Raw genomic sequence first — 12,922 nt, 5'->3', positions numbered from 1 at the left:
CAACTCCTGGAGTACCTGGCGTTTCAATGATGCGGATGTTACCTATTTTCATGAATAGTGGAGTTTGACCACAGCATTCGATTTCAGGGTCGAGATAGTCAATGACACATTGCTTTCCTGTTATTCGTGATATAACATTTTCAAGGTCCTCCTTTGTTAGAATTATTTGGTTCTTGCTTATAAGATTTGTCAAAAGCTTCTTATCGTCTTTGAGTAAGATAGTTTGATATAACTGAAGAAGGTAATGGTCTACGTTATCTGAAGGATTTGTTTGAACATTTGTGTAAGGATTGTCGTTGGCTTCTCTTGAAAGAACTTGGTCCAGTGGTGGATACTCTAACTTAACATCTGATGTAGCGTTAGCGTTTGAAGCTGTGTTTAAATTCACCGACTTAAGATCTGGTTCTTTTTCTTTCAAACACTCCGAACTATAGTTCTTTATGACAATATTGTTTGTCGTTCGTGAGTCAACATTTGATGTTGGTTCAATTGGAACGTTAACGGCACCAGCTAAGATGGATTTGCTTCTCATTTCATATAGAATAAAAACCTTTTATATGTATGAAATGAACAATATACTCGACAAGGGTTTGAATGTAAAGCTAACGAATGAAAATATTGTTGAATTCACTGAGATAGGAGCTGTGTATAAAGATGTAGAACTACTGAACAAAAGAGCAAAGGGAAGAAGCAGGAACATGAACAAAGGGTGGAAACCTATAAAAATTTATGTCAATGATGGCTCAGGAGGTTCAAACATAAAGTATGCAGAAAGTTATAGAGTTTATGCTCTCAAAGGTGAAAAGCCTTCATTTAAGAACAGCTATTCTAACGCATATCCTCAAAAGCTAACGGATGGGGAAGTGGATGATATGAATGACAGCAAAAATATTAACAGAAATGGCGACAGAGATGCATGGAATTTGTTTACCATCAGTCAATTAAAGCATAAGATTTAAAACAATGTTGGTCGTTCCCATGGAATATTTTTGACTTTAATGGTATTAGTCATGATATGAATCTCAAGGTATGAACGAGGAGAGATGAGTGACTTATATGCTTCCCAAATTTCTTCAAAAGGTAATGTTATACCTGACTGTTTCCAAATGAGTTCAATATCATAGCGTGAGAAACCTTGAAAGATAACGAAGTCAGTTATGAGACGTTTTATGTTTAAAGCTAAAAACCTCCATGTTTGCATAAGTATTGCTACAGTTAAATGGTAATGTCTGACTTTAGTTATGATGTTAGCTAATGGTGAGTCAGGCTTTGAAACTAAACCTTTTCCGGCGAAGTCGTCGCAAACGAGCAGAGTGTTTGAAGGATATTTTTTGAAGGGGTATTTTGAAAGTTTTGATAGAATGTAGTTTGTCAGTCGTTTCATATCGTAAACTCCTGAGTACTGACGTAAGTGGTGTTTGTCAATAATTCTTTCCATCTCCTCAGAAGTCTTTTGCATTCCTGACTGTATGAACTCTACGATGGCATAATATTTTCTCTTACGTCGAATGTAACGTTGAAGAAATTCAATGAGTTCACTGTCTGGAACTTTAACGACAGAGGCTTGAACTTTTGACATAAATGTTTTCGCTGTTGAATCCATAGAGTCTGAAGTTGCTGATATAATGATTTGGTCATAGTAAGAGTCGTTTCCTAAACGCTCTGTTATGAGTATATGACGAATGAGGTTAAATGTCTTACCTGAACCCATCTTTCCACAATAGAAATACACACCATTTGAACAGAATTCATAATCTTTGCTGAAAGGAAGAATAAGAGAAGAGTTAAGTTTGTCTGTAGTTTCATTCATGTCTTCATCTACATCATGTATTAAATGCTTCATTTTATCTCCATTAAAAATGCAAGTCAGAAATATTCAGAACATAGCACCGAGTCTAACTGACAAGAGTATAAAGATATACTATGAACACGTTATGATGAAACCTACCAAAATTCAAGAAAGTCAGTATACTTATGAATATCCAAGACACTGGGTAGAATATGTAGGAGGTGAGAAAGCTATTGAAATAAGACAAGTTAGAAGTATTCCAGCAGGAAGAACAATATTATTGAAGAACTTTAATGTTTTGAGGTATAATGATGAAACAAAGAAGCAAGACAGTTTTCCTGTTGCTGTGTATGTGAACCTAGACACAGGAGATGACATGAAAGTTTTTAACACAAAGCTTCAAACGGTAGTGAGAGAACAACTTACTGCGGAAGGACATCCATTACCTTCAGAAGTTACCATAGCATATAATTTTGAAACAAACTCAATAGATTTTAAAGTCGTCTCTGCAAAGAAGTCAGGTTTTACATTTAATGAAGCAGATGTATATTCGAATGAAAACTTCAAAGCTATTGCATGGTTAGATAATGACGATTGCTTTAAGAAAATCTTTAAATTCAGTGACTCAAAGATGTCAATAGATGACCTTCGTGGAATGTTACCATCGACGTTTACAGTAGAAGGTTCAGCAGGATTGCTTACAAGATTGTCAATTGGTGGTATTTGGTCTCGTGAGAACATTGTTATAAAATCCAGTATAAGTGAATTTGCTGAAGAATCTATATTATGTCTTTCAAACTATATGTATTCGCCACCGAAGCATTATAGTATAACAAACTTTGTCAGTAAGTTTAACATAAGACTTGTCGAACCTTCTTCAATGAAAGATGTTGTGCTACCTAAAGACGGAAAGGATGGACTCATTATTGAGATGATTTTAATAGCATATTAAATGAGTTTGTTTTTGAAGGTCATTCATGATGAAATAATTGTTGTAGAAGATGTTAGCAATTGTTCAGACATTTTGAAGCGTATAGATGATATAAGAAATAAGTTAGATAGACCGCAAAGCGGTGAGGGCGAAGCCCGTGAGAACGTTTATGTTTCATTGACTTTCTCCAGTAACGAGAACTTTTATGAGATAATATTGAAGAGAGATGATTTTAATATGGTGTAAATGGTAGCTTGGGCAGCTTTAGGCGCAATGGGAACAAAAGCATTAGCATTTGGAGCAAAAGCACTTGGAGCTTATGACGCAGTAAATAAAATGAGTGGAGGAAGGGTTTCGAAGACATTAGACGCAAATAAAGGAAAGATAGGAGGCTGGGTTGCAAAGAAGTTAAGATTAAATAAAATAGGGCTCATAAATAAAGCATCCAATTTAGTTGCGACTGAGTCAGAAAATGCTTTAGGAAAGGACGATGAGTTTGCAAAACACGCAAAAGACTTTAATGACCAGATGAAAGGTGAAACAATGCATTTAAATAGAGTCGATGGAACTAAAGAAAATGTTTCTTCTCCACAACTTCCACCAGCGGTTTATCCATACGGACCTTATGGAATGTATGGAAACCCTTATGAACGACCATTTGACCCATTGACTGGTGGAAGTAATTGGTATCATTACGGACGAAGAAGAAAGACAGTCAAGTTGGAGACAGATGTTAAGAAAGCAACTAAAAAGAAACCAAGGAAGAGAGTTATAAAGCAATGAATTCAACAGGATAGAAATGAGGTTAGAAATCGGGTTAGATCTAACCATCTACCCTAAATTTATTTTTGTGCTATGTTTTCATACGTGTGAGGGTGGTGATATCATTTATTTTTAAGTTTATTTTTATATAAATGACGAAAACTATTGAGATAACAAACTACAACGATCATGAGTTCAAGAACTTGTTCTTCGTTCCTCGTGAAAATACATTCTATCAGATACGAGGGAGAAAGGGTAAAGTTAGTTTGAGCGTTTATGGCAACAAGCATAATGGAAAGTTTATACAAGCAATAGATACAAACGGTAAGCGTGTTTCATTAGCTTTGTCAAAACTTACATACATTTATTTTGACAGTGATTTTGACCTATATGAAGAAGAAAGTGAGTCAGAAGATTATGAGCTGTTATGTGAAGCACAGCAATGGGAGGAGTTGCAATACTTTTGTAAGTGAGAATGTTTATTTTTTACATTAGTGAGGTGAAGTGGTTGGCGGCTTTGTAAATATTTAAGGTTAAGTTAGTGTTGTCGTTTGTGTTGTAAAATATACGTTAACGGTTTGGTAAAGTGTCAAATTCACATATAATGGGTAAGAAGGCGCGCAGTGCCTCCGTACCCTTGAGTAGTATATTAATTAACATATGAGGCACAAGATTGTGATGACACGATGACAAGATTGATCACAGATCTCGCAGAGCAAATACCAGGAATCGGTCAACTCTTCCGAATCACTTACCGTGATAGTGCCAACGAACAAACAAATTGCTACTCGATTCACACCAGAATTGGAGAACCAGATCTCGATCATGCCATTCAATATCATTTGTCAACTACAAGGAACACATCATGGCCACAATTCTTGACTTTCGACATTCAGAGAGAGTGGCAGAATGATTCGATTCATCAAGTCATCTTTGACTTCCCGAAAAAGTTGACACTCCCAACAGTCGAAAGGCAAAGATATCAATTGATTGCAATTGTTGCCTATTGCAATTTTCATTACGTGGTCTTTTTGCAAAAAAGTGCATATTGGATCATGATCAATGATGAAGTCGCATACTCTGTTCCATCAACAGATATCAATGCATTGAAGGGATGCTCAACTGCTGAGATGCCACCTTTATGGTACAAGACTCTCGAACACAAATGGCTCGCAAAGATGCTCATTTATCGAATGGCTCAATGAAGAAAATCCATAACATTCTCCTAAGATTTTTTATTACTTTATCTCAATTAAAAATTTTATTATTACCTAAATTAATTTTGTAAACTATTTTTGAATAGTTTACAATTTATCCTAATGGGACCCATATGCGGGTTCAATTTCTGGTTTATCATCTAGATATATTATGAAAGCCACTCAAAGGGTGATTGATTTTAGGATGTTCTTAGAAGAATTTTCGTTCATTTATATTAATTTTGTATTCCCGATTTACATTCACTAGCAAATCAATGCATTTCACACTTTAAATGACAATTAAATTCTAAGACATTGCTAGAACTGCAATTTCCATAAAAAGTTTTAGTGTAAATTGCTTAAATAAATAATTATTTTCATTATTTTTCTCCAACAAGCTTGAAAATCAAACGAAAACTTTACAAAATACTTATTTACTCATTTGTAAATATAAATTTCTAACAATTTTTATCCTGAATTTAACATAATACTGTATTTCTAAAATTTGCACTAGTTCATTCCTAATTGATGCTCGGATTTCGGTATTCCATATGTGGTATTACATATTCCAATAAAAGGCACTTAATGTGCATTTTCTAATTCAATTAGATTTGCACATTAAGTGCCTTATTATTATAATAACTTTAATATGGAATAAGTCGAGTTTATTCCAATATACGAGCTTATGCTCATATGTCGGGTTAAAATCTGGCGTTTGGCAATGTCGCAAAACGCCGATATGCTAATTCCTAAAAAATTTTTTATGAAAAAATTCTTTATTCGCAAAAGGTATAGTATTTGCTCATGTACGAACATATGCGAGAAATTCCCATTTCGCCAAATATTGCATTTTTTGAACAAATAATTTTATCAAAGTAATAATATTGAGTGGAAAGAGAAAGGTACATTCACTATTTTTGACAAAATTTTAAATTTTCATGGGGTTGTAAATCTTATAATAACTAGATGAATAAGGAATGAATCCCAGTATAATGTGCATCATTATATTAAACACTATATGTAAGGCTAATGATTCTATTAACACTTATGAAGATCTATAGTATTTGAGCAGATAAATTTGATAATTTCCAAAACTCTTATATTTCAAAATTAAAGTGTGCGAATGCATTTAAATGAGAGCAAAAAGAGATTGATGCTGTTAAAACTAGGTGTTAATTTGCAATTATTTCGCATCACAAGAACTACCCAGTAAATTCGGCTATCTTTCTTTGCAATTATTCTCCATTATACATATAATATAATGGTTAGGGTTTGAAGAAAAGTTACTAGAGAATTATTGACTTTTGAAATAATGCAGAATTTTACTTGAAGAAATCATTAATTTAAAAAAAAATAGGTAGTGGGGCTTCCAGGGGCTGCGCCCCTTCTAGCCCCTAAAAAACCTAGAGGAGAACTAAAAAATTATATAGTAAGAAATTAAAGTTTTTATTCGATAAGAACGACATCGCTATCGTTTTCTTCTTCCTCCTCCTCTTCTTCATAGTCAGTATCTGATGGCTCTTTGTCAGCCACATGACCAGCAACAAATATTGAGACAAATTGTTTCTTTGGTTTTGTTAGCAGGAACTTTTGATGGTCGTAGAACACGAATTCTACATTTTGAAAATGTTGTGCTGAGTATTCTGTGAAATGGGAAATTGGAATTGGTTCTCCCATGCCAAAACCAGCAATGGACGCGAACAAAACATCGTCTTCGACTCTTGCAGGTTTGTCAATTGCAACAGTAGTTATTATGTGAGGTTTTCCTTCACATCCTGCAAGAGATTGTACATGATAGATTGCTTTTTCTTCTCCCTCAGGAACTGAAAGTGTGAAATGGAACGAGAGTTCTCCATATTCATTTGCTTCTTCGTAATAGTTGTATGTTGTAGGATACACCAATTGAAATTTTCCTATTCTTGTTTCCCTCAGGTGTTGTCTATATTGCTTGGGAAAACATAAAATAAATTGCTCTATAGCTTGTGTTGCTATTAGATTAGTTGTAACTGGTAATTTTGAGGCGAAAAGGTCTACAAGAACACCGGGATTTTTTATGTCGTTTTCAATTGGTTTAAGAGATTCTATGACTTTGTTAAACATTTCACTATAATCTGTGTTGTCTTCGACCCCCCAATTGTTAAGAAGTTTATACAACAATTTCAGTCTTTTCATGGCGTATTTTCTTTGAATGGAATCGGGTAGCGAGAGGTTACAGTCGTCGGTTTGTGTTTCGTTACTCGAATATTGTTCAAGAGAAATTAAATCTTGAAATTGTGCTCTTGTTAACATACTTGTAGAACTATGTGAAACTTGTTCTGGTGCTGGTTGTAAATCTGTTTCAGATGTTTCTGTTGTGTTTTGAGAAGAAGAAGAACTCAAATTGTTGGACAATTTGTCTTGAATTGTAGAACTATGTGAAACTTGTTCTGGTGCTGTTTGGACAACTGTATCTGTTGTGTTTTGAGAAGAAGAACTCAAATTGTTGGACAAATTGTCTTGAATTGTATGAGGAAGTTGCTTTGGTATTATAGGAGGTCGTAAGGGTTTTGAGAATGGTGAGACATAAGTTGTAGGAACTTTAACTGCAGAGGTAGTCGACGAATTGTTTGCGACACTTTTTCTTCCTTCCATTATGAAAAATAAACTGTTTTTTTCGGACTACTCATAGAAAAGTTTAAAATAAACGGTTTTTACCAACGGAGACCCCCTCTATTTTTTTATTTTATTTAATAGTTACCGTTGGCAAACCGTTCCATCTCAAATATTGAATGAACTATAAACGTTTTTTGTTTTCTATATATACTTTTTTGTCCAACGGTAAAACTTTTTACACAACGGTTTTTGAGAGTCGTCGCCGTTGACTTTTTTGTAGAGCACTCAAAATAGTATAACTTTGTCCGGACAAGTAAGGGTCTATCGTCGCTACAGGAAAAGTTACAGGCGTTCCAAGGAAGTATACTTTGAGAAGCCTTTTCCCCTTATAGAATGAGATAGGACGGTTATTTTACAAAACTGACAACACTTTGACCGAGTAGTTTTTTGTGCTGAACAAAAAGTGTCATATAAACATCTGTCAAAAACCGTTTTTAACTTCACTTAAAATGCCACGTAAGCTACGTAAGAATATACGTAAGAGGAAGGGAGCATTGAAACATCCAATAGTAAAACTGACACCACAACAACAGTTGCAACAACAAATGATGAATGACCCCACTATGTTGCAACAAATGTCAAGCAACCCTATGCTTTTAAACCGAGTTATTGGTGCACAGAGTGGAGGTTTAAGAGCGGCACTTTTAGCGAAAATGGCAGGCTATGGTGGAGCTGCAGACGGAACAGCTTATAACCCTCAAAGTCAAATGAATTTGAGTTCACTCAAAAATCAAATAACAGATGTCAAAAAGTCAAACATAGACATACAGAAACAAATAAGTGAAAACGAAAAGAAACTAGAATATGACAGACACACAAAGAAACTCAATGAGTTAAACGTAGAGAAAAAGAAGAAAGAAGAACAACTGAAAGAACTAAGTACAGAGGAATATGCGAAAAAAGTGTCAGAAAAAGCAGCAGAAGTAGCAAAAATGGAACAAGATGTTATAAATTTGAAAAACCATACTACTCAATATAAAGTACTGAAAGATGAAGAAATAAAACAAAAAGCCCTGAAGACATATATGGATAGCGATGAGTATAAAAAAGAAGTTGAAGCAAATGTAAAGGCAGAAAAACTTTTACAGTTGCAAAACCAAACCGTACAGTATGAAAACTTAGCACAAGAAAGTAAAAATAACGACGCAGCCATGCAAAAGGCAATGAAAAGCGCAGAATATATAAAAGCTAATAATGACTGGTTAGATGCCCAAGCCAACGCCAAAGCAGCCCAACTTATAGGGTCAATAAGGACAAAAATACAAGCGGATGAAGACAGTTCAAATGAAGCTTTAATGAATGCTGACTTTAAGAACGCCTTCGAAGCTCTTCATAGTAAGGTGAAACTAGTGAACGACTTCTCATCTGGAAAGAAACTGAAGTCTGAAGGTTTCGACAAAGAGTTAAGAGAAGTAGCACAAAATATGACGAAAATAACAGATGCAGCAACGAGACAGGCAGTTCAAAGTGCCTATGACGCCGTTAGAGCAACTGTTGTGGAAAGTCAAGAAAAAGAGTTACAACAGACCAAAACAGACCTAGTAAATGCTTTCTTAAAAACGAAAAGTCAGGTAGGACATTATGCTGCAGATGGAACATATGTGCCAGCTGGTGGAACTTATATACCACCAAACCCTCCAAGAGAAGCACCTGCACCAGGACTACCTAAAACATTTACATCGTCACATGGACACAGACACAGGCATGCACCAAAACCAACACAACAACCAACAGTTCAAAACACTGCACCACAACCAACAGTTCAAAACACTGCACCACAACCAACAGTTCAAAACACTGCACCACAACCAACAGTTCAAAACACTGCACAGCAACAACCACAAACAGAGCAAGGACATAAAAGAAGTAGAGAACAAGGAAACCAAGAATTCTTAAAAATGCTTAAGGAAAATTATGGTTACCCAGATACTCTTGACTTTAGTGACAGATATAAAGAAGCTATTAGAAAGTTCAAGGAAGGAAATACTGACCCGAACCTATTTAGCTTTATGGTTCAGCACCAAATGGGATATAATTTCAAACCTGGAAAATACAAGCTCGCTAAGGGATATGATTTAATAGCATATCATCCAAATGACATGATGAATTTACTCCGAGATATTTGGTGTCAGAGCTAAATGATAATTCAACTCTCTTCATGAAACGCGTAAAAAATAGAGACGGAACGAAAGAAGAAAGGTTTATGAGCGGATGACTTAGATAGGGAACTTGTTAAAAACGGTCTCGGAATATATGAAATGCCAGCAGATGAGGTACAAGAAACTCCACAGGAAGAAGTTCAGATACAACCAGACATGGAAGAAATAGTTCAGCAACAACAGCTAGAAGAGCCTGAAGGAAACGAACAAGTCCCTCCTTTGGAAACTAACTTCACAGAACTAGATGAAGATTTGGAACAGCCGAAAAATCTTGACCCTCAACAAGAGTATGCGGAGAATATGGAATCTTTCCAAGAGTCTAAGAAAAATTCAGCTGACATAGTAGAAGAATATCGAAAAATGTTCGCCGACATACAAAAGACTCCAACATCAGATGAAAATATTCAGCATAGAATGGAAGAACTGAAAGAAAGTGTACGCAAATACAACAATCCTTTTTACTTACGACCATATAACGTTCAATCTTTGGCTGAACTCGGTGAAAATAAAAGGTTAAATTTCACCAAAACATATAGAAATGAAACATTGTTTAAAGTTCATTCAGAACCTAACCAATATGGAAACAAACCTACTTTTGTTTCTGCAGACTATGGAACTACAATGAGATGGGGTCATAAAGCTAATCCGGATAGGTGGTTCATAAACTTACAACCACAATTCCAAGAAGTTGTAGACGCAATGGAAGTGAATGGTGAACCAGATATAGCTGGTATTTTCAGCGCGGCTTTAATGCCATTGAAAGATATGAAACATGCAGATATTTTGGACCAGTATGAAATGAACATGGCTGATGGAAATATAACACCTGACGTTCTAGAACATTTATCTCAAAGAACTACACAGAACCATAGAGATGGTATATTTGGTGAAGAGTTTAGAAAGAAAGTTAGGGAGATAGAAGGAAGAGAACCTATTGTACATGACCTTGCAAACGAAAGTTTACAAAATGTCATAAAAACTTACTTTGCAGACAATGAACTGAGAAGGGATGAATATTTAAGAAAACTCAAATGGACAGTACCAAATGAAATGTTAGTATTGAAAAACATGTTCCTTGACAAAATAAAACCAACTACAGAAATAAATGACGCAAGACTGAAACATTGGGTAAAAGCTTTCCCATTCACAAAAGATATTATTGGTAACATGGAAAGAAAACCAGAATGGCTACAAAAACATATATTTGGAAACGAGCTTATTCCATATGGACAAGCTCTGTTTGAAGAGCTTGAACCGGAAACTCAGGAAAGAGTCATGCAAACAATACGCGAAGACTCAAATACAAACTATGACAAAATCTTTCTAGGATATAGGTTACCTGAGATGGGCGACCAGAGCCCAAAGGCAAAAAGGACATGGGAAATTTACAACATACTAGGTGAACATGAGGCAAAGATGCAACAACTTGAAGCAGAGGGCAAGTTACCAAAAGCGACACCAAAGAAGAAGAGAAGAGTAGAACAAAGTGAAAGTAGTGAAGAAGTAACTTCATCTAGTGAAAGTAGTGGCAATGAAGGAAAAAGAAGAGTTAAAAACTCAGTCAGGAAGAAAGTAAAGCTTGGTCCGAGTGGGTTCTATTATGACACATAAATCCAACTATTCTATATTTTTACCCATATGAAATGTACGCCGCTCAGAATATAACGCCAACAGTTTTGGATGCCATGAACGGAAATGTTTCCGAATGGTATAACGAATGCGACAATGCCATTAGAAGGTCAGAAATAGTTCCTGGAACTTACGAATATACAACTGCTGTTTCTTATGGAAACGTAGGTGAGTTTGGAGAAGGTTCTTCAACAACAGTAGATATTGCTTGCGACAGGTTTCATATTATTTCTATTGACAACTCATTCTTATACGTGGAACAAGACATTGAAATAAAACCTTCTGCCAAGTTGTCTGACAAGAAAGGTTGCAATGGAATTTTCTATGTCGGATACCAATATGCTCCAGAAGTTTTCATGGGATATAAGATATATTCTAACTCTGACTTAGTTCAAACAGTAACATGGGCAAACTATGAATGGTTCGCTTTGAGAAACTCAGTACAACCACAAGCTAGAGAACAAACAGACCAGTATGCAAATATTGAGAAAATAAGAAGACTTGACCCTAACGTTCCAGGAGTTTATGTTACCTTTCTGGACAAACTGCAGCAGCAGTAACCAAAGTAAAACTGAAACTTAGAGTTCCTTTGTCATCTTTCCTCATCTTCAGGTTTTTAAGATACTTGCCAAACTGGGCAGGAAAAATTTCTATCGAACTTACTCCAAGCAAAAATAACTTAGTCATTGCACCAACACAAGACCCATTCACTATTACAGACGTAAAGGGAACAAATCAAACGTCATTCGCCGAATTTTGCAAAGACAAAGTTGACTTAGACTTTGGTTTCTCAAACTTCAACAATGAAGTAAACTATTATTTCAATGCTGCTGGAACTGCTTGGGACCCAGTTAAGTTCACATGCGAAAAGTTTGAATGCAAGAGAATAGAAAGCAGACTTGCAGTCTATATGTTGGACCCAGATATTTCAAATGCTTTAGCTGCCAAATATATTGCAGTTCCACTTATGTTCCCTATACACCAAATATCTGTCAAAGACTTTGCAGGTGAAGTTGGAAACCAAAGTGCTGACCCAGGTGCAAGAACAGATATTGCTTTAACAACTGCAATGAAACATGCAGATACTATGTTTGTACTGTTCAGACGAACTATAAATGACTATTCTTGTTTCTACAACCCCGGTATTAAATATCATATAAACATAGATGGCAAATATTATCCAAGAGAAGAATATTCTACAGTTGAGGATATGAGGTCATACAACTTGACATTAGATGCTATGAACTTTAACAACAACTTCACAACAACCATTAACCCTGAAATGCAAAGTTCTATTATGCCATATGTGAAAGTATGGACTCATACAGGAGGTCAAAAAACTCAATATACAAATGGAGACCGTTCAAACTTTTGGCTTGGCATTCCATTTGCTGACTCAGAAGACTTTATGGGTGGTATTTCAACTGTTGGTACTGTACAAATACAATATACTGGTGACAGAGACGGTCCAGATGAACTGAGAGCAAAGAAGTTTACAAAACCAATAGCACTTTTCACGGAAGATGCTCTTTTGAAGATTCGTTCGATGAAACCTGCTGGGGCTCCTCAGATTGGCATAACGACAGCTTCCATCGAGCAGATTTTGGCAGCAGGTCAGTAAGTTGTTCTTGAACTGACTTCTCTCCGTCAAATATTGACAGTACGCCAGTTTTGACATAATATTGTAAGATAAACTTACCTTTAGAAATATCTGTAAGTTTTGTTGTTATATTTTTGTCAACGTCAAGAACTTTCACCATTTCAGTTATACCAACTTTCTTTGCTTTATGAAATATTTAGGTTC

At 35.5% G+C, this 12,922-nt stretch overlaps 9 protein-coding genes across 9 annotated transcripts, besides 3 other annotated features; 6 read left to right on the top strand and 3 right to left on the bottom strand.

The window, feature by feature from the left end:
* Positions 1–4,123: part of a mobile genetic element that runs on past the window's edge.
* TVAGG3_0633550 (uncharacterized protein) lies at positions 16–532 on the bottom strand (the record flags this gene model as incomplete). Its single annotated transcript, XM_051240927.1, has 1 exon — positions 16–532. A coding segment is annotated over one exon (517 nt), but the record flags the coding sequence as incomplete, so codon positions are not given.
* Positions 963–1,810, bottom strand: TVAGG3_0633540 (protein of unknown function, DUF4106 family; the record flags this gene model as incomplete). The annotated part of the gene is made up of 1 exon (XM_051240926.1): positions 963–1,810. A coding segment is annotated over one exon (848 nt), but the record flags the coding sequence as incomplete, so codon positions are not given.
* TVAGG3_0633530 (uncharacterized protein) lies at positions 2,166–2,741 on the top strand (the record flags this gene model as incomplete). The annotated part of the gene is made up of 1 exon (XM_051240925.1): positions 2,166–2,741. One exon carries the CDS (start codon positions 2,166–2,168, stop codon positions 2,739–2,741), a length of 576 nt encoding a protein of 191 aa, XP_051087512.1.
* A 45-nt stretch (positions 4,124–4,168) lies between the features above and the next one.
* Positions 4,169–4,687, top strand: TVAGG3_0633510 (cysteine proteinases family; the record flags this gene model as incomplete). Its single annotated transcript, XM_001303816.1, has 1 exon — positions 4,169–4,687. The coding sequence occupies one exon, from the start codon at positions 4,169–4,171 to the stop codon at positions 4,685–4,687; it is 519 nt and encodes a 172-aa protein (XP_001303817.1).
* An 889-nt stretch (positions 4,688–5,576) lies between these two features.
* Positions 5,577–6,024: a mobile genetic element.
* A 100-nt stretch (positions 6,025–6,124) lies between these two features.
* On the bottom strand, positions 6,125–7,309 carry TVAGG3_0633490 (attachment subunit-related family; the record flags this gene model as incomplete). Its single annotated transcript, XM_001303817.1, has 1 exon — positions 6,125–7,309. One exon carries the CDS (start codon positions 7,307–7,309, stop codon positions 6,125–6,127), a length of 1,185 nt encoding a protein of 394 aa, XP_001303818.1.
* Positions 7,310–7,779: 470 nt separating this feature from the next.
* Positions 7,780–9,011, top strand: TVAGG3_0633480 (protein of unknown function, DUF4106 family; the record flags this gene model as incomplete). Its single annotated transcript, XM_051240924.1, has 1 exon — positions 7,780–9,011. A coding segment is annotated over one exon (1,232 nt), but the record flags the coding sequence as incomplete, so codon positions are not given.
* A 5-nt stretch (positions 9,012–9,016) lies between these two features.
* Positions 9,017–9,226, top strand: TVAGG3_0633470 (protein of unknown function, DUF4106 family; the record flags this gene model as incomplete). Its single annotated transcript, XM_051240923.1, has 1 exon — positions 9,017–9,226. One exon carries the CDS (start codon positions 9,017–9,019, stop codon positions 9,224–9,226), a length of 210 nt encoding a protein of 69 aa, XP_051087510.1.
* Positions 9,227–10,053: 827 nt separating this feature from the next.
* Positions 10,054–12,922: part of a mobile genetic element that runs on past the window's edge.
* Positions 11,133–11,590, top strand: TVAGG3_0633460 (uncharacterized protein; the record flags this gene model as incomplete). Its single annotated transcript, XM_051240922.1, has 1 exon — positions 11,133–11,590. A coding segment is annotated over one exon (458 nt), but the record flags the coding sequence as incomplete, so codon positions are not given.
* Positions 12,029–12,739, top strand: TVAGG3_0633450 (protein of unknown function, DUF4106 family; the record flags this gene model as incomplete). The annotated part of the gene is made up of 1 exon (XM_051240921.1): positions 12,029–12,739. The coding sequence occupies one exon, from the start codon at positions 12,029–12,031 to the stop codon at positions 12,737–12,739; it is 711 nt and encodes a 236-aa protein (XP_051087508.1).

Source organism: Trichomonas vaginalis, chromosome III (assembly GCF_026262505.1).
Source record: "Trichomonas vaginalis G3 chromosome III, whole genome shotgun sequence".
Taxonomy (NCBI): Eukaryota; Parabasalia; order Trichomonadida; family Trichomonadidae; genus Trichomonas; species Trichomonas vaginalis.
The sequence above is the reverse complement of the archived record's forward strand: the minus strand, read 5'-3'. Positions and strand labels throughout refer to the sequence as shown.